At 38.1% G+C, this 26,425-nt stretch overlaps 2 protein-coding genes across 2 annotated transcripts in view; one reads left to right on the top strand and one right to left on the bottom strand.

The window, feature by feature from the left end:
* The window catches only part of LOC110063424 (cyclic nucleotide-gated channel alpha-3-like), a 42,002-nt gene that overhangs the window by 981 nt on the left and 14,596 nt on the right, over window positions 1-26,425 (top strand). The window contains exons 2-6 of the mRNA XM_089288060.1: window positions 5,480-5,551; window positions 22,397-22,602; window positions 24,221-24,234; window positions 24,725-24,848; window positions 25,832-25,891. Of these exons, the coding sequence (XP_089144186.1) occupies window positions 22,438-22,602; window positions 24,221-24,234; window positions 24,725-24,848; window positions 25,832-25,891 (363 nt within the window). The 5' untranslated portion in view covers window positions 5,480-5,551; window positions 22,397-22,437. The remainder of the gene's footprint in view (window positions 1-5,479; window positions 5,552-22,396; window positions 22,603-24,220; window positions 24,235-24,724; window positions 24,849-25,831; window positions 25,892-26,425) is intronic.
* LOC110063425 (WD repeat-containing protein 86-like) lies at window positions 1,843-12,359 on the bottom strand. The gene is made up of 4 exons (XM_020770410.2): window positions 11,236-12,359; window positions 6,999-7,134; window positions 5,747-5,850; window positions 1,843-5,016 (listed from the first exon to the last, which is right to left on the bottom strand). Exons 1-4 carry the CDS (start codon window positions 12,013-12,015, stop codon window positions 4,888-4,890), a joined length of 1,149 nt encoding a protein of 382 aa, XP_020626069.1. The 5' UTR covers window positions 12,016-12,359; the 3' UTR covers window positions 1,843-4,887.

Genomic DNA, 26,425 nt, shown 5'->3' with positions numbered 1-26,425 from the left:
TCGATTTGACTACAACCACATGTAGATCATATCGCTCCATGCCTCTAATTACGACTCCAACTCTGTTGTTAGTGAGAAACAGCCATAAGGCCATAATTATGCACACTTGATATCCCCTTATTTGTACACGACAACAGACAAGTGCAAATATGATATTTCATAAAGGCATTGATGGCAAAATTTCACCTTGCACATGGTCTGCAGTGCAATGCAGGCGTGCTTAGTACAATCATGGTCAAGACATTGCACTCAAGTACCAGGTAATTAGTCCCAATAGTGTACATACAGGTTTTGTGAATGCCCAGATATTACAACCAAAAAACTTTAAAAGATCATTTAAAGGGCTGTAAATATTTGAAAATGTTGGGAATTTGAATTTTGCTGGTAGCATATTGCAACTCTGAATGACTCACAGTGCTCCTACATGTACAACAGCTGTCATGTAAGGTAAAGGTAAAGGTAAAGTCTGCATACAAGCCAGTGGCCTATCAGGCCAGTGCTTGTCTCTGATATCTGTAGCTTGAAGAAAGTAGGAGTATTTCTACTAGTCCATCACAGGATTACTCACAGCATTAAATTCGCTGGTACCCATTTATACACCTGCATGGAGACAGGCACTGTACGTGAGAGTAAAGTGTCTTGCCCATTAACACAACACTATGTCCGCAGCCAGGGCTTGAACCTGGACTGCTTGATCCGGAGGCGAGCACACCAACCATGAGGCCATTGTGCATCCACAGCGGCTGTCATACTAAGTCAGTTTTGCAATGATTGGTGCAATTTCCTGCAATTTCCATTTTATAGGTCTTACTAATTTCCTACAACAACAATTTTCCAGCATATTACTGTACCACTATATCCTCACTATAATTCCATTATTACCATATACACAAACTCATAAGCACTTTAGGAGAACAAATCTTTGCTCCTTTCACTTGCGCTGATCTTAGCTCTTACTTTTATACATCTGTGCACATAAACAGTTGATATCTACCAAAATTTAACCTGAATGTTAACAGATGCGACATCTTTTTTTGCATGGATCTCCTATTTAAAGGACTTAAAAAAATGGAAAATTCTCTAGAGCTACATGTACTTGCCAGATGCATATTTTTTTTGTTTTTTACTTTTAGCTGAAAACTTTTGCTCTTCAGTGGGAAATGGGCGAGTGTTCAGGGTTTTCATTACATTTTGAGTCACCCATAGTCTTGCTCTCCATGCCCATAGCAAGCTTGTTACTTTGTGAGTGAATTCTATCAACAACAGGTAATTTCACCCATAGCATCAAGGGAAAATCAAGCATACCCAGCCAGTGTCGAAAAAAGTGCGGGGCAAGTAGATTTTCTTGCTGGGCAAGTCACTTTTCATTGTCACTTGTCTGATGGGCAAGGGCCCAGACAAGTTCTCTGTCAACTAAATGAAAAAAAAGTCAACTAAGACTTGCCCATGGCAAGCAAAATTTGAGAGCTGCTTGTCTGAAGGGCAAGCTAGAATTCAAATTTTTTTGAGCCCTGCTCAGCTGTAGCAGGTGTTACAGGTTACAGCCCTTAATGTCAGCCCTGACTGCTAGTGTGAAGCCCTGTTAAAGTAATCTCTGTAAGGCTATCTAATGACATTGATTTGTTCTCATTGAATTTCAAAATTGTACATATTCACAAACATTAGTTAATTGACACACACTTTTCATGACTACAGGATGTCTAGACCTTTTGTACCCATATTCAAGTATGCTGGTAAACACCCTGACCCAAAAATGGATCAGTCAAGTGAAATATTTTGAGTTTAAATGTAAATGTATTTTGCATACTAATTTCACACCCACTCTGACTTGTACACTATCCATTTGATGTTGTGCTTTATTGTTATATTAGCAAATCAATTACTTTAACTTTTGTGGTAACTTTTCATTTACTTCAACTAGCCTCTACGATATCAAAAGCACACATGCAAACTTCTGTCATCCCTAGCAAGGTTTGGATGACTGTTGTTTTACTCAGTTAAAACACTGAACCATCTAATTTACAAAAGATCTGTGTCTTGCATTTGACTTTATATTAATATCTATCTTAACCTATTAAATTATAATCATTTTTGTACCTGATAATGTTACGACAAGTCTATATATTTGTTCAGTTGGAGAACAAATCCTTTTTTTTGCAAAATTTAAGAGGGTTTCCACTGAACATTTGAGCAATAAAGGCAAAATTAAAGTAGCCACAAAAAACTCAAGCCTGGTGACGATTTGAATACAGTTATTTTAAGGAGACTTTAGCTCTGAGTCTAATGCTGCGAGAGAAAGATGAATTTCAAGTTATCCATATTTTAATTGAAAAGAATGTTTCACATCAGTTGAAACAAAAAAAGCACATGCTTTAAGCATTTTTACGAAGTTTGACGTAAACTTTCTTGGGAATGTTTCAGAGTCTAGTCACTGGGTTATGTGGTGAAATGAATTAAAGCCAGATGTTTGGAATAGTATTCAAAATGTTACCTTGCGATAAGTAGATTTTTAGTACATAAGTTTTGAACTTATTGCTCAGACTTTGAGCGGGATCCATCTTAATCTTCTTCCTAGGGTCCTAGATTTGACCTTAAAGAATGGACTAACCATAAAAAGCTTCTTCTTTACAACAGACTTATTTTGGTCACCATATGTCATCATTCCAGAAGTTTTGTTAAGCAGCAGCACAAATGGCAGCAGTTATAAATGTTGTTGCATCATTTAAGTGTATCATGTTCCTTAGCAACAATATTGTAAGGGCCATGTTTCCACTTGATGTTTATATACTTGTCCTAACTGAATAAAACTACTTTATTTTTGAAACTGAAGAGTGACCCACAAGTACAGCTGAAATCCCTTTTAGCTACATTCCTATTCACAAGATCATGCTCAATGTATTTAAATGGAAAAAAAGGGGAAAAAGAATTTTTGTCACACTTATAGGCCACTACATCAACAGCATATATTACATTTTATTCTACATGTAGACCGAGGTGATGGTTTATTCTCTTAAACTAAAAATAGCAGGGATCAGATCTCAGATCACAGTTACGGTAGCTTCTAAACATTGGATAAATATATATGAAAAACTGTCTGCGTTCACAGCCTAGATATATCTAGCAAATTGTCCTGCAATTTGTCTTTTGCCTATTGGTCAACATTTATAAATAAACTCATCATGAATCTAGTACAATAAGTTATATATTTAATTATTTTAAACTTGAACCTGGAGCCAGTAACATCATAGCAAAACTATTAAATATACCCAATTACTTGGAAATCAATCTCTAATTAAAAGAGGTGGTAAGAAGCTCTCCAATAGAAATAATAGGTTGTAAGATGAGTGGCCTAAATGTAAGCATAAGTATAATGCATTTAGAATCATAGCAGAACATATAATGTGCCTAAATATTACACAGGTCTTAAATGAACCTCCAGATATCCTTGAAATTGCATACTAAAATGAAACAAAATGGTTGCCTGTTGTTTCTCTGCAAACTTTGGGAATGTGCACATACTGTATTTTAGTTAGTTACTATGTGGAAAAATCTGGTCTATGTTGGTTAACAATGTACAAGTATTTATATTAGTTGGTGTTGTCAAGTGAGAGAAACATGTACTAAATATGATGCTAAATAACTTGTTATTTAGGGGTTCAATAGGATCTTTAGAGGGCATCAGGATATCACATCTAGGCAGAAAATCTAATACAAGAGAAATAGTGCATACTCTAACAAGCAGAATTGTTACAGCCCTTGACCACTTATTTCCTATCAATGTAAACATTATTAGAGAATATGGCTGGGAACTCAAAATAACTGACTGAGGACAGCTTAAGAGGTCTAGTGAAGGGGTAAAAAATTGTTTCCTAGGCAAGCAAATTTAACGTTTTAACAAAAACAAATTGCATTAATTCATTTTAAAGGAACTGTCCAAGACAGATGAAAAGTTGATTATTAACCTTAATTACAAAATGAAGCTACAGAACTACACTTTTACGGTGATTTGCAACTTGAGTTTGAGCACCCTTTCTTTAATATAAATTACCACAGCTAACTCACTGATGCTTTTCAAGATCTTGTATTACTTAATACGAATAATAAGTCTTGTCATTGAACTAAATAAGACCCTATTATGTCCCTAACAGCTACCATGGCAACATAAGTGCAGACTGGCACCTTGCATTGACTTGTTTCTCTGTTGGGTTAGCACTTGTAAGCACTTTGAGTTGCTTATAATGTACCAATGCTGATTAAACAAGCGTCAAGGACTATAGCTGAAGGTTATCCGCATTAATGAATATATTTTTAGTTTTATTGAGAGAAAGTGGACCCATGTTACAGTGATCATTGTCATGGTAACTGTTAACAATGCTCTGGGGTCTCATCCTGAGAAACACTGTTGACAATAAAATTGAGTCATCCATCATCACTGATTCCCTTGCCTTACACAACTATAACAATCTTGTCAGCATCACAAGAGCTGCTGTGATAGTACTAACAAAGGCAGTCTGAATTATGTAATAGTCATCTTACAACACAGACATATACATGAAGTCATGATTGATCATCGCAGTTACGTACACAACAATAGCTGCTTAAGTTGTGTACATAACTGTGATGATCAATCATGTCTTCATATCTTTATCTGCAGTTCAAATATATAATATTTCATATTTTCACTTGTTTAGATGTGTACAGGTGAAAATTTCTTCTTTTTTTTTTTAATTCAACTTGAATAATGGTCAAAATTTAAATCAACCAAGTAACAAAAGGGTGTACCCAAACTGCCCTTTGCCTCTATGAAATAACGAAAAGGTATGTGGAAGCAACATGTATTGGGGATGGTGACATGGATTCATTTTGTTTGTTTTTTGCAGCATGGTTTTACTTTTTTGCTCTTCCATTCTCTTGGATATTATTGTATATGTCATCTTCATCATCTCGAAGTTTTGTGCAATTCCAAATTCTCATGCTTGCATCATGAGAGCCAGTGTAAAGCTTCCCTTGTGTGACCTTTTAAACAAAATTGACCAAAATTAGTAAATTTAATCTTTTTCCTTCCAGAATCACTCTTTTCTTAATCACTTTCCTTCCAACTCCTCCAGGAGATGGTGATATTTAGCCTGTATCCAGAGGATCCCTGGATACTTCTAGGAATTTGGTGTGAATGGCTGAGTAAAGTGCCTTACCTGAGGAAATGACACAGTAACACCCACAACCACAAAACAAGATCTTGGTACCTTTTAGGAGTTTTTTCAAAATTTCAGCCAAGTACCCCTGTCCTTTTTTTATGGGGTTTTCCCCCGTGACAGTAACACCAGGCAAATTTCATCCCAGACCATTCAATTCTGAGTCTACCATAGTATTAGGCACTTGTGCCTTCAACAGTAACAGCCTGCTATGAAGGGAAGTTACTGAAATGTTGTCACTGATTTTCCTGAATTAAATTAGCCATTTTAATATTTTTCATTTTCAGGATGATATTCAGTGGTCACATGAGCTATGCAATCCTGAAGAATGCTAACACTTGACAAAAAAGTGCAGCCAGGTATGCAAGTTTTGAAAAAAAACTGCTGCATGTCACCCAAGACTGTAGTATATGTGCATAGGATTGCTAAGAATGTTTATTTAGAACAATACTTATGCAGGACAATGCACTTAAATTTCAGGCAAATGCCCCACATTCTTAATTCACTTGACAAAAATAATGTTACTATCACACTTAATTGTTTGTCAAACTTACAGTAAAACAGTTAACTGGACCACAATGGCCAGTGAATGTCCTCTTACACGTGCCAGATTTTGACTCGAACACTTTTACAGTGCTGTCCCCAGAACAGGTAAACACTAGAAAATGAAAAAAAAAAAAAAGAATATGGTGGGACCTAGTTAATATGGGCTGCAAACTGATGTGCAAAAGTGTCTGTATTCCCCGAATGTCTGTTGTAAGCACTTAGCAGTTTCTTTCACCAATGCATGTTTTGTCCAAGTAAACAAAGACTAAAGCATACAATTTATAAGTAGTAGAATGATATTTAATACCTCAGCTTTAACTTAAAATCAAACTAAACTTGTGTTCATTAAACAGTAAAATGTCTTCCACTGAAATTAATGTACTCTTGTAGGTTTCAAAAGTACCATGTAATCATTTACACAGGTCCATGACTTTAATAAAATCACAATAAGATTTCATTTTTCCAACGGGATGCAATAATTACAAATTGGTCATGAAAAATGGCATTAAGCCTTATGCAGATAAATGTAATCATTGTCCATGAAGTGAGGTCAACTTGGTATGAAAATGTGTTACTTGGGTGACCAAAAATTGTCTGTCATTGGTAAAAATATTAAGTGGCTAAATTAAGGATGGTGCCTACGAAATACAAAGGTTCAGCTAAACTACAGTCTAAACACCTTTTGCTCACAACCAGAAACTAATCACGTGTTGAATAGGCTTACCACTTCCATTTCATAACATAAAATGTAGGGGTAATCATGTGTTTTTTAAAGTTATTGATCTTTTTGGAAAACTTTTCTGGTGCCCAGTAAGTAAAACACTTGCGTATCTCGCACTTGTTTTGTGTGTGCACTACGCCATCTGCAGGTACATGTTTACAGTTGGACTTCAGCACAATTTTTGGCAGATAACAGCTAGTTTTTCAACTGGAAGACGTTCACAGTTAGTGGTTAGCGATATGCTGCTATTCTGGTGTTCCTGGTTTAAGTACAGTTACATTAAACTTGATTTGGTCACAGTAGGAAAATTTTGCTTTCATTTTAGTTGTGAACTTGGTAGCGTAGCTGATTGTGCCAATGTCAACCCCAGCGTGTGCCTGGCGCTTAAACCATGCCTTGTGTGATGCGCAGAACGTGTGCATACTAACAAAAGTAGGCACCATCCTTAAGTGCATTGGACCAAGACTTTTAGCGTGTTGCATTTTTCTAAATACATTTATTGGACTCTCTCACTAAAAGTTTATTTGATGAAAACTTACAAAGGCCTTCCTGGAAGAATAGACTATGTATTGTGTGCTTGTGTCCCTTGTATGTACGTGTGCAGTCACCAAATTCAACCACCCAGCATTTTGCAGTATGGTCAGCACTGCATGAGTACATCAGTTTGTTAACAACCTAAGGATTTAAAAGTAAGATACATTTTAGCAGGGTTTTCTACAGTACAGTACTGGCTTAAAGTATTTACCCATTTGCTGTGGTTTTGCCTTGGCTGATTTGCAGATTCATACATGTACCACACTCTTGCCTTGGCAATGACGTGGCATGCTCAAAAATTTTTACCTAGGTTTTTTTGCAGCAAGTGATGCCGCAGTAAATGGTAGGATGCGGTATAGTTTGACTGGGCTATTGTTCCTTTTGTTTTCATGTTCACTGACTTCAATAGAAAAAACTTTCTGCGATTATCACACCTAAGTTGGTGTGAAAATTTGCCGGCTTGACGTATGGTTGTAATATTATTCCTGCAAGACAGAATCCGCTAGCTTGACTGTTAAATCCTCTAGCTGCGGGCTACTGGACACATATTCAAGCTCTTTAAATACAAGGATTCTCGCTGCATTCAACAACAATAGTTTATTAAATTGCGGCATTCCTGACAACAGCAGGTCTGCATTTCTGGTACAACTTTACTGCACAACTTATCAGAACATGTTTCCTTGTACATAACATGGCTGTTTCCTTGCTCAGACAAATCAGTTTAGATTTTTCCTTTCACAGTAATTTTGTGTGGAAATTAAATATCTTACTAAATTACTAAATTGACTCATTTGTAGATCACCTTTTTCACATTAAGTAATATCTACAGGAGGCTACTTGTTTATTCAGACTCACAAGGTACAAGAAGTGCCACATACATATAATATAAGAATGATTACTAGTGTAGAAGTTTAACTTTTTGATAGCCCTTATATTCAAAATGGCCAAACCAAAACTTTTTTAACCAGAATCTTGCAGACTATGGAACAAGCAAATTAAACTGACTTGTATGACTAACATATTTGACAATTTTTGTCGCAAGATTTTTTCTAGGCTGTGTTGCAGATGGAAATTTTCCCGTAAATAACCAGTGGTGTGTTGTTAACAACTATGTAACTAGCTGGATTTTTTCTAGTTGCAGTTTTCTATTTCTGTAGGGCTGTATAAGGAACATCTTTATTGCTTTTGTGTTTCTTGTTATCTAAATAAAAGATTGGGTTCTATCAGTGGAGAAGGAATTAATTTCAAATCTTTAAGAGAACCCAAGATGCAATGTATATAAAATTATTAGGTAAAATTTGGTTTTGAGGAGGAGTGAATAAGTAATTGAAAGACTGAAAAAATACCATCACACCCAGCTGATTTTAACTGTAATCTTTTATTACTACTTGGGTATCTTGTGGAAAGTTAGTGGAAGCAGCATGGCCGAGTGGTTTAGGACACTGGTGTTGTAATCCGCAGATCCCGGGTTCAAGGCCCCCACCCTGCCACTAGCGGCATTTGTTTCTCGATAGTCCCGAGTTCAAATCCTCAGTCAGGCTTTGTAAATAGCCAACTGGTCTGCCTCCTGCCTGTTGGGATTTTTAACTATGTTACATTTATTAATTTTGAAACATTTGTTTTCTTTGTTTAAATGGCATGCCTGTAAACTAGCTAAGCTTAGTGCTTGTGTAGCTAAGTGTATGACCACTATAAATAAGATTTACATTTACATTTTACATCTTGAATTTGTTCTATAAATAAACAGTGATGGAACAGGGGTTTCCTTAACATTTTCAGTAGGAGGGTAACTGGCATGGTTTTCACAGGCAGGAAAAACTTTCTGACAACAACAACAACAACATCTTAGTTTACTTTTCTCATTATAAATAGGAATACTATAACACTTTTAGTTTATTTAATATAGGCAGTATGTTTCAGACGAACTGAACTTCGTTATGAGGACGGACAAACCAGGTGGGCAAAATCATCCTTGCAGCCGGTCAATTTGCCCAGTGCCCTGCCCTTAATGAAACCCTGCTGGAATCAGGGGCTAAAGAAAAAACTGACAAAAACAGAAAAGCAGGCACTCTGCCGCCAAATATTATCCAAGATAACAATTAGAACACAGCTCCACTGTACTTGAACTGAGGAGAGAAAATCCGCTACTTGGACTCTGTTGCTTATATGTTCTCACTTTTAGGCAGTGAATTTATCCAGGGTTAATAGATACATCACCAGAAACCGAACTCTTGTGTTACAAGAACAAGAAACTCACATTTAGATCAATGTATTTAATTGCTCTTTGCTACCTGATTTAACTAACCATTTTTCAACACGAAACATAGTGTAGGGCTGCAGCTCTGAATGACTACAAACTTGCAAAGTGGTTTTAGGAGTGTATGAACCTTTCAAAACTCCACAAGCAAAAAATTTCCGAGTAAATATTTTTCCAATACGTAAGAGTGGGAACCAAGAGTAAATTTTGTTATATTGTCAGAAATAACAACTGGCTTTTCTTACACTCAAGGTGTCAGCATTGAGCCAACAAGCTGTTACGTAGGTGCATATGTTTTCACACCTTCAGAAGTTAGCTCATTTTAATTTAAAAATGGTATTGTTTATGCAAGTGAATGTGATCTGAAAGCAAAATTAAAGAACTCAAAATTGTCTCTTTTCAGACAACAATTAACTGCATTAGAGTGCAGCTTTTTTTTTTAATTTTGTAGTGTTGCATTTGGTAAACCTGCAGCAAAGGTAAACCAGATGAAATGTAAAGATTGCCTTCTACAAGGTGTGTTATATACTTGTGCTTACATCATAACTGTGCAAGAGTTTTGTTGTCCTTTCTGGTCAGTTTTGCATTACTACCGACAGCCAGCGCATGCAGTAGTTCTCAGGGAAAACTCGCTAATTAGGGAAACCAAACATCTTGAATTTGGAGCAACAGTGTTCATAATTATTTCCCTTGAAATTTGGGTATTGAAGGGCAATAATGAATATTGAATAGTGGCTCAAAATCATCAAAGAATATGTCATATTTCATATTTTTAACTGGATAAGGATTTGTCACAAAATACGTAATGAATAGCAACTCAAAGATTGCATTTGAATACTGGTGCAGAAATCGGCATTGCAATAGTAAAACGATATAAATTGTGGTTAAAATATTCTGCTACAACCAGCGATTGAAATAACAGGTTTCTTTGCCAAAGCAGTCCCTAATCAGGATTAACACTTTACTTTTTAAACATTTCTAACCACAAGTAACAGTTAGGTAGGTATCTTGGAAAACCACAACTGACCACAGTAACTTTGACTGGGTTTAGACTCAGGTTTCCAGGGCAACCGTGCACCCCTTAGATAAAATTAATCTGGCGAAATAAAGAAAGGCTCATATTATTTTACAAAAGATGCCACAGAACCAGATCATTAGATGCTTGGTATCTATAGAAGTCAAATAAACAAAGTCGAAGCTCCGAAGCATCAAAATAGATTGAAAGACAACACAAATTTGTGCGAGACATCAAAACTACTTTACCGTGCTCGATTAAACTACTGAGATTCGAAAACGATTCTTTAAACCCCTATCAAAGACTTGTTTTTTTTTTTTAAGTAGCCGAGTGATGAAATAAATAAAACGAAAACAAACTGGTAGTCTTGAAAACTTCGAACTCGTTGACAAATACATTTGTTAGAAACCGCAGAATGTGATCAAATGTAAAGATATAGCCAGCGAAACAGCGTCGACTTATACTTAAATTTTGTTGTACTATAAAGTTTATAACCAACTCGACGAATTTTCTGCGGAGAAGTAATTAAAGGATGTCGATTCTTCGTATGCAAAAGGAGAAATGGAGCGTAAAATCCACACAGCAAGTAAAACAATAGCGTAAGATTATTGCTATACATAACCTTCTGGATAACAGTCTGTTTCCGCGGTTGAGTAAAGCTTGCAACGAGAAAACCGCTTAACGAAAGCTCGTAAACGGAAGGCAAAGGCGACATGTGTTATTTAAGCGATCGATGTTTTCAGAAATTATGGGCTTAAAACGGCTTTGTCATTTCTAATGGATCCTTCAAACGCATTATAATTCATAATTTGAAATTGCATTCATAAACAAGTTCAGGAAGTGTTTCGTTGATTCATAAGTGTAAACTGTTTTACAATTTATTCTTAAAAGGACAAGAATTATTTGGGGAAATAACTGGATATTTATTAAATTAACATACGCTGCTCTTAATTCCTCGAAAACTACGTACCTGAATTTGTATTATCGCACCTTGGTGACCTGTAAAGGTTTTTATTGGAGCTCCAGTTAACAGATCCCATGAACGAATTGTACTGTCCGCCGAACCTGTAAATAATGTCTTCCCTTTCCCGTCGACAGCCAGGCATGTTACAGCCCCGGCATGTCCTTTGTAAGTAACAAGGCACTCATTCGAGTTCATTCCCCAGCTTTTCGCTGTGCTATCGGCCGAACCCGAGATAAGAATGTCATCGTTGTTTTCCAAATCGCAAGCTGCTCCGCGACTGGAATCAGACACAAGTAGAAGAGGAGTCACGGACAAGCGATGGCCGCGAAAAGTTCGAAGGCATTCGCCCGTGTCGGCGTGCCAGCACTTTACTGTTTTGTCGTACGAGCTCGAAAATACTAAATCCCCAGAGCAGATGACTCGGTTTACATTCGAGATGTGGCCGAGAAACGTCTTAATGCACGCACCGCTTTCCAAGTTCCACTTTCTAACAGTCTTGTCGGCAGAGCTGGTGAAGATATACCTTTCCGTTACCCACACGCTTGTAATATAACTTTTATGACCCTGTAGTAACCCCACACATTCTTCTGTCTTAGTGTCCCAAAGTCGTCCCGTCGTATCTTCGGAAACAGTGACGACGGTGCTACCATCAGGACTCATACACATTGCGTTTATTCCTTCAGTATGCTCCGTCAAGCTTTTTAAATGATGTGCGTCCTTCTTGTTTTTTCTCTTTGTAGGACACGGTGGCGTTTCACTTTGTTTCTTTGAGATTCCACTTCCCATTATTGTATCGAAGCAGATCGGTTACTATTCTCCTTGTTGATGAACCACGGTAGAGATTAATTCATACTCGGTAGCCATTATGCTGTGCCTACTGGGCCTCCGAACGGAATGAGAAACATTTCGTTCGTGAGGCCATGTCCGTGCACCTGCGGGGGAAGCGATCTGTGTTTCAAATCCCCAGAGATAAAATCCTGACCGTCCGTCCGACCCGCACACTGTCCTAAGCTCGGAAAGCTGCAGAACACGAGTCGCGGTTGGGGAACATGCATTGAAAACTAGACAAACACTGCAACACTGTCGTCTTTGCGATGTTTCCCGAGTTACAGGAATTTGTAATGAGCTTGAAACAATGCAGTTTAATTAGAGGAGTTGCTATAGTGAAAGCTTTGATGTCATTGGCTAGGGCCGAACTTCAAATTAGAATTTTTTCCTGTCGAGGTGTTTAATAGGACATGTTTTTTTGTTTTTCAGGATAATAATATTACTTTTGTCGCAGCGAAGCTAATACTATGATTCGTTTTGCTTGAGCTAAAAGCGAAGAATAATATTTCTTGAATAATATTTATGATGCCAGACACCTTTCTAAAACAGCTTGTGAAGGCGATGGCGGCAAATAGAATGAAAACAGAGATTGAAACAAATTTTCATTCATTAAATGACGTTTTTCGTTTTACTGTTCTTTGGTTTCTGTTTTAATTTCCTTCGAGCAAAAATGACTAGATGTAAAAATTCAAGATGCTTTATGGTTTTAGTCGCGGCAAATTCCGTGAGATGTTATCTATTCAGTGTAGAGTGCACTTAATGTAATCAAAAGACCGCCTACAAGGGATGTTAGGACCGTTTGGAAGTCAAGCTGTTAAAGATTTGTGTCGATCAGTCAATTTGAATAGTCTTTGCTGTTGGACATGAATTCCACACGACTGGAAAGCGTATTAGCAAATAGACGACTCGTCGAAATGATTTCACCATTACCAATTGTAGCATTAGGATGGAAAGAAAATAAATATTACGGGAGCTCTTAGTAAAGGGGGCGAGCAGAATGATCATTTTTCTTTCGTCGAAAAGGTTTTAAGACGGCAACGTCCGCTCAGAACTGAGACAAACGTCTTCAATTTGTCCAGTGAGCTTGTCGTCATGGCGATACCTGGGATCAGTCGGTTGTTTGGAGATACACCTCATGCTTTGACCAAACGAACAAACAAACAAACAAACAAATAAACAAAGAAGGGGTACAAAAGGATACCACACAGGTACATAGGTCTTTTTCTTGTGGGCTGTTCGGTTAATCGCTGGGAGCCTTACAGCCGTAGAGCGTAGCGGTACTGACCAAAACCTGGAATTTACGTTGTCTGATAAAAGTTAGAGACATAGTTCAAGGAAAGTAGCAGTGAAAATTTTAAAATCATCGTGAAAATAAAATTGCCACATGTGTACATGAGTAGTTTTCCAGACTACAAAAAGATAAAACAAAATTCAATTAAAACGAAATTGGGAATGAGCTTTTTCAGTATGTAGTTTAAACTACTCTTCCGCACGTAATAAAGTTCCTATGTGTAGCTTTTGGATGCATTTGTAACTGAACGGTTGTTTGAAGCCGGAATGCCCTCCCTTTTCACAGCCAGTCTTTGGAGAAGCGAAAATTACTTGATGCATTTCTTTGTTTCCATTCACACGTCACGGTGCTTTGTCAGTGTTTGTTTTCATTCAAAGCGCCGCGATCACCTGCTCCATTCGCAGGTAACGTTCCAAGTTAGTGGCATTTATTGCCAGTACTCGATCGAACATGGAATTATTTTGAGCGGACAAGAAGCGGTCAAAAGCCGGCTCCTCTGCCGGTGAACGACGTATTATTGAGACTGAAGTCTCGCGCTTGCTAGATTAGTCAATTTTTTTAACGTTGTCAGTTATTATGCTCTTATTATTTATTTAGGTCTTTCGTTTTCAATTTATGCAGTATTTTAGCAGCGGTTTTATTCTTGCCGAAGTTGTTCATCAGTATATAAGAAATTAAATGATAAAGGAGGAAAAAAATAGGATCTCGAAACTCGTAGATTATTATTGAGTCGTCAGGGTTGTCTTTGTGAGGCAGGAACTATTTCAAAACAATAAAAAAATAGTGACATTTTGGTCTGATCACCAGCTGCCTTTGTTCCCTGGCGTTGTTTAAAACGAGTAAATTACAGGCTTTCAGGAGATCTGCATTTTAAGTGCGATTTTCAGAACAGAAATGAATTAAGACCTACGTGCTACAATGATAGCTCTTTCCACGACGTCATCGCAATTATGTGCCATTACTGACAGAGCACCTGCTTGCACAGTGGTGGGTGGAAATCATCAGTGACTGAGAAATTTCCTCTGAAATGCAAACGAAAAATGACGCGACTCGGTGTGTTTCTGACGTTTGTCCCGTTGCAAAAAGGACAAAGAAAACACTGCATGTTGGCAAGTGGTTGATTACACTGATAATTAAATGCCGTTGAGGACGGGTGTTGAATCACCTTTGCTGGTTGCAACGGTAACCGCGGTCAATATATTTTTCACATTTGGTAAAATTAAGGTAGTGAGGAAGAAACGTGATACAACAGCTTCATTGTCTTTAGACAAAACAAGTCCAAAAGTCGAATGTAACGTGCGATGACAGTAGTCTGATGAGAGTGTATACAGTTTCAACACACGGAAGCACTAATTTCATATGTTTGTTTTTTCTTAGGACTCTGCGATCTTTCTTGTTTCCCGTGCTACAGTTCAATTTTGTTTCACACATGGCTTAAATAATCTATGTTACATTAAATAAATCATAACCACAAAAGTAGTTTCTGGACTGTTTTTGCTTGGAGTTTTAATCACGATATACATTTAATTATTCGGTATTTTGCGCTGAAACATTAGTATACTCAAAGGGTACGAAGTGAAAGGTTCATTCATTCTTGATATAGAGCATCTGCACTTCTCCGTGTTGTCGTAGGCTTGAATATTTTGGGTAAACGTCAGAAGGTATTGGCATAACATTACCTTCTCCCGCCTCTTCCACACACACCCTATTCCGACGTTGTCAAATTGCTTTCAAACTCTGACAATTAGGCTTGAACGATAAGATGTGTAAAATTGGCATCATTCATTAAGAACTGAAAATTGTGTACGAAGTTTTGTCTCTATCTCAATCGTGCGCTCAGCTGAGTAAAGATGCAATTAAAAGTCTTGACAATTCGTATCACGAAACCAGGTTTTCTCCGAACAAGTTCACTTTTTCAGTATCCCATTTCTTTTTTTGTGGTTGAAGTCTAATACATTTACAAACTGTACACTATTCTTCGTTTTTATGCGCAAAAAATAGAATAATAAAAGGTTAAGGTTGTGGATTTACATCAGTTAGCATATGGGAGACTAGCATGCGTGATGTTCCCGGCCAGCCCTAATTCGTATGTGACCTTACCTTGGTGTTGTAGTTCTGTGTTTATAGATTTTGCTTCATACATACAGTATGTAAATTAAGTATACACAATTTTCTTCGATCTTGTGTGCAAAAGATATAATGAGTCTTAAACAGGTAAAGTACGCGCACATGTAGATCACGTCGCTTCAAGGGATTTGCATCATTTGAAGTCATGCATCCAACCCAACACCGTTTTGTTCCCTTACTTTAGTAAAATATTTCAGTCTTTATTGCTTTAGCTATATACAAGTACAATGCTGTATAATATATTTTGATATTTTTTCGTATGATTCTTAAGTTAACTGTTACGTGTGTATGTACATGCACATGACATGCCGCTGTAAGCTTTTTTACGTCAGCTGGCGTCAAGCATCAAGCCTCATTCACTTGTTCCCTTCCCGCCTGTATGTATTTTTGTTTTTATGGCTTTAGTTACTTCCGTGTACAACGCTACACAACATTTTCCGTTTTAATATACCAAAAATAAAGCTACATTTGAGCTACTTCTGTGCGTGAGCAGAAGCCTCTCAATGCAATTTACATTAATTGGCATCATACATCCAAGCTAATTTCGTACATTAAACATCACCAAAAAGGTTTCATGTGATTAAAAGCTGTTTTAAGTGCCTTTAAATTCATGCTTAACATCAGGATTTTCGTCTTAAGGCGAGGGTTTTAGGTAATTTGCGGTAGCAAACATAATGGTACCTTACTGCAACCCCTGGGATGAGGATAATTAAGCAATTCCCATGCGTTTTCTCAATATTTTCGGTTATATTGATTTCTTCAGATGTTTTTGTTTAACGAATTGTGTACTAATTACGAAACGAAAACAAAACCGTCTATTTTAAAAAATTCTGGTAGTCCAGATGGATTATGTGTCTCAGCCTGAGGTTTCTATAATTTTCACTTGTTTCGATGTTTCAAAACCGAGCGGTCCTTTTTTGTATTCAGTTTTCATTTGTTGTCCTAAGCCTATAATGCTTGGACAATGTGTATTTAATTTGTTGTTCGACTTTTTTTCGGCTGTTTGGAAATTACAAATTAGAAATATACCAATCACAAACTTTATCAAAGTGATTCATTAAGCAAGGAAGCGGACTGGCCCGCAGGTAGCACTGGCTAATATAGGCGGGCCAGACAAAAGGAAGAAATAGTATTATTGCATTTAATACGATGAGGACTCTTTCCTTAAAGGCAATCTTGTCTGAAAAACAGTTTAAGTTCTAAAGTATACCTGATAGTTATATTTAACTGAACCTAGGGGTTTAAGTTGATATCTCTGAAGTGGTTCGAATACGAAATGTTAAAATCTCCTGGGCATCGCCATGTTTGTAATTTATGACGTCATTGCGCGGTCAAAGATCTCAATGTGGAGTTTCTCCTTGTAACTGTACCTATTCATCCGGTGTCTGAATTATAAACGATTAGAAAATAGCTCAAAGAAAATACGCTCGCTGATTGGATAAAAATCGTGTTTTCTTTAACCCGATAGAATCACAAAACTAGCACGAGCTGTTGACAGTAATGATCGCGCGAGTGAAGAGAATTTGCATTTTGATGATCAAAGTAAACAAGTTGTTTTCGTTTTTTTCGACACAGTTTTTCTAAAAGAAATAGAGATAAGGTTCTTTGTGTTTCTGTCGAGTTAAAGAAACACTCGTGAAAGTTTAGGACAACTGGAAAAAGCTGTGGAAACACTCGAATGTCGGCTCGTGTTCCCACAGCATTTCTTGTTCTCCCAAACTTCCACTCTTGTTTCTATAACTCGTCAAAAACACGGTACATGTTTTGTATTTCTTAATTAGAGGCACTTTTATATCTCAACGTTGTCTTTTAAAAACGTCCAACCGCGCAATCGAATGACCTCATAATTTCCCATGAAGCTCTGCAAACATAAACATGGCGGCGGGCGGGAAATTTGAAATCCTAAAATAGCAGAAACAAAATGTCCTGCACTCAAAAGAAACAAGGAATTATGGACTTCAAGTCGCTGAATCAATCTAACACAAACACTAACTTGTGATTTGCAACAAAATTGTTTTTAGCCCAGATTCCCTTTAGGCTTGAAGTCTAACTTCTCGCTCCCGGTCATTATAATTAATTAAACTAGTAATAATCGTAGATTAAAGAGTGCGTTCGAGTTTTGGTAGGCTTGATATGTTAAAAAAAAAATTATAGGGAAAGCATTCTGTGCCTGAGCTGTAAGGTAGGCGTGAAATTGGTCTCCCTTCAGCAGAGGCAAAAACAAATGAATTGGCCACAAAGCACGTGCATACGAGAGGGTTTGTTTTCGTTTATACAAGTATTGTGTAATGTTAGTTACGACCGGTCAGTAAAAAACATGGACTGCAGTCGGGAGGCCGCATTTAGTCCGCAGTCCCCATTTTATACCTGAGTCCTCGCGCGTTTTATGCCCAGTCCGTAATGCTTAGTCCGCGTTTCATGCATAAGTCTGTGTTTTATACCCAGTCCGTAGTCTGCAGTCTGCAGTCCGCAGTCCGCAGTCCGCAGTCCGCAGTCCGCAGTCCGCAGTCCGCAGTCCGCAGTCCGCAGTCCGCAGTCCGCAGTCCGCAGTCCGCAGTCCGCAGTCCGCAGTCCACAGTCCACAGTTGGTGCACCAAAGCAAGTCCCTTTGGGAGTTGAACACTTTCGTTGGGTTTACGTTAGTAAGTAAGTAAGTAAGTAACTTTATTTAATGAGGGTAAAAACACTTTACAGTCATTGACTGATAAACTTGTGGCCCTCCCTTAAACAATTAAAATATAAATCACAATGATTTTAAAAATATCTAACTATGAATAATTACATAGTTTGCGCACAGAAATCTAGGCCAGCGAAGTGAAACTCATTTCCTCCTTTGATTTATTCAGCAGAAAGCAGCATTGGTTTCGATTGAAGAGAAGAGGGTATACAACACGCAGCCAAAACTACATCTTTCTGTTCGTACGAAAAGTCGTACACATTTCGTGAAAACAGGTCTGCAAGGTTTTTAAATGCCATTAACACTGACTTCGAACTTCAAATAAACAACTTATCCGCCTCGAAAAGTCGCACACATTTCGTCAAGACATGTCTATAAGGTTTTTAAATGCCATTAACAATCAGTCGAACTTTAAATAAACAACTTCAGTATCCGCTACAGTCCACAATAAGCTTCCTCGACACTCGAAAATCCGCAATATTGTCTAACACTCGACTCGAAAGAAAGCACATGGACAAACATGGACATGACGTCATTCGCCCCTGAACAATTTTTTAGGGGGCCAAACTGGTGTCCCCTGATAGATAGATAGATTCACAGATCTCGAATTTTTCTGCCTGACGCGATTAGAACTGCGTTCTGTCGAACGCAATAACGGAAGTACCGTAACGACTAGTTCAAGCTCTTGGCCCAGTACTAAGTTGTTTTGTTTTTGTTTTTTTTTTATGTTTGTTTCTTTGTTTACTTTTCTTTTATTAAAATTCATCTCTAATTTTCAACTTCTCGCTGTTCGCACTTGCTTTTTTTCCTTTTTTAATGAAGCTTTTTAACACATTGCTTTACAATACAATACATAACAGTGCAAAACATTCCTTAAATACATACATACATACATACAACATACAACCTTTATTTATACACGATAAAAATTTGAAAGCTAACAAGTTTGTGGGGTCGTGTACCAAATAAAAAGATACAAATGCTAAGAATAATTAAGAAGCTACAATGAAAGGATAAAAATCATTATTTTAAAAGCTTACAGCCCATTACATTACAATACCTACTTAACACATTCACTACATTACAAACGTTACTTGCCTACCCATCCAACTTTATTGATAAGGTTAGTTATAAAAATTAAATATACAACTATTTCATTAACACCGCTTTTATCGGTCGGTAAAACGCAGTTAATGGAACATGACACCCCTTGAGGGCGTTCGTCACGTAGTCCCGTAGGATAAACAATAGTACAATACTGAATGCTCAATTCATGAGTGAACGTTCCCCTATTCTAGAAATTAGCACAAACACTATTCATGTCTGTAATTTAGCTTCTATCTCGTGGTATAATCTAGCAAAATATCTTAGCTTCTCCTAGATTGGCCCATATATTTGTCAGCTCCATTCATTGCTAACAAGCTCGCCACGTTGCGTCTATGTAGTTCCATAGTTACTAACTATGGTAGTTCATAGTACAGCTGTACCTATTGGTCGAACTTTGAGTCACTGTCTTGCTGTATAAATTTCAATACACTGTCAGAGGGCATTATCCTTGCAGCTTGCACGACAGTACACAGTTTGTAGAATTTTAGCTTTAAAATTTCCCACCCGCCCTCCCTTGGAGAAGGGCTTTTATTTGTTTTTTGCCAATAAACTGGGGTCACTCCTTGTGGTTCGGTTAAGTCTGCGTAGCGACTTCCCCGAAGCTTTGGCATTGCTTGTATCTTGCCATCTTATATCCTAGCCTTTATCTTGTCCGATCCAGCCTGTGCTGTGCTGGGGAGATAAAAAAAGGCTCTGCCAATACTCTTGTTCTATTCCTACGTTAGTGGGGGAATAAGTGAGGCTTTTTGTTCGTGCACCTATCAGGAAGTCGCGTCAACCTGCCACAGGGCTGTGTCCCCTTCAGTTACGCCATATTGTTGTTTGCTTATTTTGTGGTGTTACCTTTTACCTGGTTGCGTTACATCTACTCTTAGTAGTTTGAATAACGGAGTAGTGACATTAAGCTGACAATAAAAGGGTAACAAAAAAGGAAAAATACAACAAAGTAAAATTGGGAAACAAAGCGCATTGCGAAAACAAAACAAACAAGGACAGGGCAAAGTTAAAAATTACTTCACTTTACACACTACTTTCATTACCTTGCGCACTTGCTTATAATCTCTGAAAATTATTGTCTGAAAATTACAAGGTGATAGTATCAGCTGGAAGGGAGGATTATTTAGCCATAATAAGAAAAAAAAGTGTGTAAACAGTCTTTGTAATTATTCGTCGTTCAAAAGAAAATAGGCAGCGGAGATCGATTCTGACCTCGTAGCTTGAAACATCTCTGCTCTTGTGAATTGAAGACAAAATTCTCGTACTGACACTTGGAGATTACGCGTATCATTTTCGTTACGAGCCATAACGTATGAAAACTTAACACAATTTGACACTTTTGTTGCTAAACACACTAATAAACAACTACTCTTTCTACAAATGTAGGTACGACATTTTTCTTTCGTTTATGTGTTACAAAGATTGTGAGTAGACTTAACAACTTAGAATAGTGGCTGGTTTATATGCTGACCACAGTTTGTAATATCTTGAATACACCATTGGTCTGTGGATCCTTGGAGGTTGGGCATGCAACCTTGCATACCGTAAAATCTCGGTTGTAAAGCCACTCATCCGCTCTTTTTTCTGCTAGCTAAAGAAAATACACCGGTTATGACCCCCGCCCCCCTTGAGAATTGCACCCCTCCAACCTTTCCTTATTATCTTAACTTAAATACTAACCTCCTCATAGAACATCGTACTTCAAATAGAGACGGCCAATGGCTAAGTTTAAATGCAAAGTACAAATTAAAACATTTTATCAATTTGGCTTTGTTTTAAAACACTACTTCTTATCAGAGTCTTCAAGTCTTCTGGCAGCTTATTTCGAAACGACTTTTCAGTATCAATTGTAACCTCGCCTTTCCTTCCCCCATCCCCTCGGTATAACTCCACTTCCCCTATTTATGTATTTCTGTACTTCCACTCAAGACCTCTTATGAAGTTGTATAAGTCCTATGTTAAGCCGAGATACTAAAGGCTTTTAGAGTTCTAGGTTTAGATCTGGCTACTTTAAGCAAAGAGTTAGTAAACAAAAGACAACAATACAGCTGTTGTTGAACACAATTCAGGTGCACAATGGGTGCAGCGAATGTGGGGTTCCCAAAAGCAAGGAGGTGCTTGCTTGTGTGATGGATTGCTTGCGTAATGGATCGGATTATTAGATAACACCAAACATCTAGTACCTATCGATCTTTTTAATCGGTCATCGATAGCTTAGCTTGGTTCTTCGATTAGCAGATTATGGAAAGTTGAATAACTTGCACACACCATGGGAAAGCTTGTTGGATTCGGTGTCAAAAGTAAATTAATTACCTGTATTCTGGCGCCCCAATGACAGGGTTAGATCTGACTGCTTTTAGCGAAGAGTTAGTAATCAAGTGACAACAAGACAGCTGTCGTGAAACACAATTCAGGTGCACTATGGGCCAGTGATAGTGAGGTTCTCAAGGAGGTGCCTGAGAGTAAGATTGATTGCTGCTTCGGTGATGGATTGCTTGAGTAATGGATCAGGTTATTAGGTATCTACTGGTTTGTTTTCGGACATCGATAGCTAGGCTTTGGATTAGGAGATTTTGGAAAATTAAGTAATTTGCGCACACCATGGACATGCTCGTTGGATTGATTGCTAAAAGTAAATTAATCACCTGTTTTCTGACACCCCAGTGGCAAACAACTTGTGAAGTAGATTTGACTGCCAATGCAAGTTCCTCAAACTTTGATTTGCGCTTGTTAAGTGGTCATGATCGGCCCTCTGTTTGGCGCGGCAAAGGGGAATAAACCAAGCAAAAGTATTCGCCTGCTGTTCATTCCAGCCAAAAATTTGCATTTGTAAAATGACCTAGTGTAGTAAGTCTTTTGGGACATTCAATAGACCGATATTAATTATAGTTTTAGAAATATTAAACATGCAAAATAGGTTCTAAAATGAACCGTAGGCTGATTGATTTTGTCGCCTGTGCCAAAGAAAACCGCGCTAATATCGCAAAAGCTTGCATTCAAAGTATCTTAGTTGACATCGCCTCCTTAAAAGCCTTAAATGTTTCTCTTATTTGCAGTTACTATCCAGTAGCGTGACATTGCTTTGTTTACTGCCGCTTGAGCAAACTAGCCTGTCTCTTCTTCCCTCTGTCTTCCGACAGTCGCCTTGAAGTTGTTCTTAACTGGATGCGCGCGAAGCTGAATGGCTAATCTGTGGAGCGTCGCCAGAGAATGGTTTCGTAAACAAAATCCCCGACGAAATATTACTCCGCGTAAAATCAGTACAGTCTTGGAAATTCTACAGACTCAAGAAGAAGCAAAGGACCACGTCTATTATGACGCTTTAAGACGAATTTCGGCTTCCAAGGTAAGCTGGTTGACATTTTCACATTGCTTGTTCCTGTGGAAATTGCTTCGGGGTCTGTTTTGTAATTAAATTAATCTTCAACGTAAGATTTGCTATGCTGCAAGATTTGAAAGGTTTTGTCTTTTAAAAGAACATCTCAGTGAGTTTGCTACCAGCATGTTACAGGACAAGTCGGTGTATTCAGTTCTCATCCATTGAAGAACTGAATTTATGAATTAATCAAAACGGAGTCGAATTTTGGCACCGACCCATCTACAGATGTACGTAGTGGGTAACTGACTGTCGTTTGCACCGACTGGTACACTTTATAGGCAACAACCACCAGTACTCTAGCGTAACAACATTTAGTTTTCTCACTTGCGTCATACGTCAGCGTGCTGGCGATGTAGAGAACAAATAATTATTTAGAGCGACCTACATTTGTGAAGTATTTATAGGTTTCTTTTCGTAGAATTTCCAACCTAGGGAATTTAATCGCTCACGTCGAAACGTTTTCCGGCTTAAAAAATAATTGCAGTAGTCACCGCACAAGAATTACCTTATTGCTCACAGGCCTTAATAATTATAGCGATGCCTTTGTACGCAGAACTTTTCTTACGCTTGTATTAAATTAACCGGATTGAAATTTCAAAGAGCGATAATTCCTGAAATCAGCTAATTTTCTGTGTGAGAGATGCTTTGCTTAACTTAAGTTTTTTTGCCAAGAATGGAAAGAAAAAGAATCGTGTTCTTGAATAATTTTACTGAAATGTCAAAGCCTTGTCGGCATAATCCTTTTTCAACCGTTGTTTGTTTAATCAGAAGACAATCATTTGCAATAAAGGTCATTTGCAGTAAATGGTAAATTTTGTTAAAAAACGTAACTTTACAGCGCGTGTGCAGTAATTATTTTTGCTAGGATACCATTCCTTCTTTAGCTTTTACTGTGTGCGTTTGTAATATGTCATAGCATGATTAAAATTTCTCAAATAGAAAAATAGATTTTTCCTTCATGACAGGTTTCAAATTAGCGGTCATTTGTTAATGTGCGGTGTTGACTTAAAAACGCATGCAAAATTGGATTTTGTGTCCAAATTGGGCACGGTGAAATGAGTGTGTTAATGAAAATTCGGCAAATGGGCTGTCAGTGAGCTAATAACAACATTATCACTTTGGTTTCTTCCTCGGTACTTTTATGTTGGAATGCGACGGAACAAACATTCACATGTCCCAACTGCTTGTTCACGCGAGCTTTAATGCAGCTTTGCCACATTTTTAAACACTCAAAAGATTAACTATTCGGCTATACTGCCACATCTGGCCGGACAAACCTGACAGAAAAATATCCCCCGTCTGTTACAAGACAATAACGCAACTGATCTTAAGTGTCTTGGGTGTGAATTCTTTAGTTGCCTCGCAAACCAACGCCAGGTATCTTCAACAACCTTACTTGAAGGATCCAGTTTGCGCCTGTTACATAAAGTGTTGGGTAGGATTTGGCCTAAGGTTCGGCGTTTCTTTCGCGTGGTAATTAGAAGGGCAATGAGCATAAATTCATGACGACATCCCTATATACACCCCAACGGTCCGAATTATTTATGACGTTTTGTATTTTGTTTTCTTTCCGGTGTTCCTCAAGGATGAAAAAACCGCGTAAGTAGAGCTACATTTTTTTAATTACAAACGGTCTCTACCATTCCTTTGTCCATGGTCGAATGTTAATCAAAAAAGCAATTGGGAAGGGCAGTTTTTGCACGATTTTACTTTGATTCTTGTGGTTCTCGTGGTTCTTAAAAAGGGGGAGCTTGGGCTGAGAAGGTGGACCCATCTTCCTAATCAGGGGTGGGGGTCCTTTGAGTAATAGGATCTACCTAGTGCATGGGAGGTGCGGTGCCTAATTTGTTGCATTAGACTCTCGCCTCGTAGGGGTTAGGAGGTTTGCACCAGCCTTGATAGATTTCAGCGTCACCCAAAGGAATTTTTTTCAACTTACCAAAGTCGAGTAGCATTCATAGTCTTGATTGGATCCAACACCTCTTACTTTATTCCCTCATAATGTTTGTGTTTGGCTGAGAGAACAACTCAGTGTCCCTTTGCTGGGATAACGCATAGTAAAGAGAGTTTACTTTCCTTTTGAATTTAGAAATGGTTGCGCTAAGTCCAGCTCGCTACAAAACATCGCGGAAGAAGACAAAGTGTCGTCACCGCATTCAAGTCGAAGGTCCATTATAAAATACATCGGGTCTGTTGGAGAACCCATCAAGAAGGTTTGTGATCCTTTGGTTGATAATTTTCCTTTAAGGCTTTAAAAACATATATTCTGGCTTACGTGGTTGGTTACTTTCATAAGAGTGTTATGTAAAGCCTACATTTTATTTCATCGCAGTCCAACAGTGTCTGAAACATAGCTAAAGGATTGATTCGTTACCAGTCGTCTTGACTTTTCATACAACTTCAGAGAGTGCGCGGCATAGGGCTAGGTCGGCGCGTAGGGTGAAATGGGTATGGAGAAAGCCAGAGAGAGAGACCTTGTCCTCTTTCCCCTTCGCATCGCCCCTTGCTCACCGTGCGCCTTGCCGCGTGTTCTATGAAGACACGCGGGGACGAGTTAGGGTAAAGGATAACTGTTCACCTCGAGTTATGGCGGTCGTAAAGATAGCGATAGAGTAAAGCTCTATCAAAACCGTTTTCAAATTCACGTCGCCTACGCCAAGCGCGGGAAAATGCACGTGACCAAGACCAGACTGATTAGTTTTGGTTTTGCATGTGATTGGCTAAGTATTTGGAGAAGACTTTTTAAGCAATCACATAGCTTGTCAAAAGAAAATCAGAGAAATTCCAGGTTTCTTATGATGCTCCATTGAAAACTTCTCAAACCTCCAAGTGGCCGACTTCATAGCTTAGTTAGTAGAAGATTTATGGTGGTATCGTCATCAAGGTCGTAGGTTTAAATTAGATGAAACTGGAGATTATAGTGGAGAGCTTCTGAGTTTGGGGGCTCCGAAACTGCTAAAATAGCTTCACTCTCTGAGTTACGTTTAGAAGTCTGAGACGGTTTTTGTATGATAAAAAGCTGGAAATAGAAGATTCTTTTCCACTTTACTCGCACGTTTTCGTTGATTGATCACAGTCAATTGCAGTGGGCTGGATCTTTTTCAGAATTAAATACTTTTTCTGCCAAAACAACAACTACTGAAACGCAGAAGTAAAAGTATCATTTAGATATAATTCTTTTGACTCATTATTTCAGGTTTTACGATCTGAAAGACTCGTGTTTGACCCGGAGGATGATATCTACTATTTATGGATGGTAATATTTATGAATGTTTTTCTCACGGTGAACTTGTCTTGATTTTCAACATGAACTGTCACCTCTATGAAGTCTTTGCCTCCGTCCACACTACGCCGGAGAAATTTGAAAACGTAACTTTGTTCCTACGGCTAAGCCTACCGTCTACACTAATCGTCACGAAAACGGAGATTTTTGAAAACGCTCTTCAAACCGGAGGAATTTGAAAACTCCAACCTTGCATTTTGGTGTGGACGGAATGCACTCATTTTGAAAACAGAGCTTTTCGAAAACTATTGCGCACGATAATCACGTGATTTCCCTGACTGGGTTTTCCTCAAACACAAATCCTAAATGACCGGTGATTGTTGCTTTTTTAAATTCCTCCGGCGTAATGTGGGCGGAAAACATTTGATATATTTTCCGAGTGAAACCTCCGTTTTCAAATTCCTTTGGCCTAGTGTGGAGGGGGTCTTTATTATCTCTCACCCGCGCATTATAGAAATCCTGCGATCAATATTCTTACTTTACCATATCTGCCAGAAGACTCGTCGA

Source organism: Orbicella faveolata, unplaced genomic scaffold (assembly GCF_042242905.1).
Source record: "Orbicella faveolata isolate gen_17 unplaced genomic scaffold, um_ofav_v1 contig_15, whole genome shotgun sequence".
Lineage (NCBI taxonomy): Eukaryota > Metazoa > Cnidaria > Anthozoa > Scleractinia > Merulinidae > Orbicella > Orbicella faveolata.
This window is presented reverse-complemented; position numbering and strand designations above follow the sequence as displayed.

Excerpts from the sequence above, each read along its gene's own strand:
- LOC110063425 (XM_020770410.2), bottom strand. The coding sequence starts at position 12,015 with ATGGGAAGTGGAATCTCAAAGAAACAAAGTGAAACGCCACCGTGTCCT. Across the intron at positions 7,135-11,235 it reads GTGCGATAATACAAATTCAG|GTTGTTAACAAACTGATGTA; the intron begins GTACGTAGTTTT and ends TTAAATCCTTAG. Across the intron at positions 5,017-5,746 it reads GTCCAGTTAACTGTTTTACT|GTCACACAAGGGAAGCTTTA; the intron begins GTAAGTTTGACA and ends TTTGTTTAAAAG.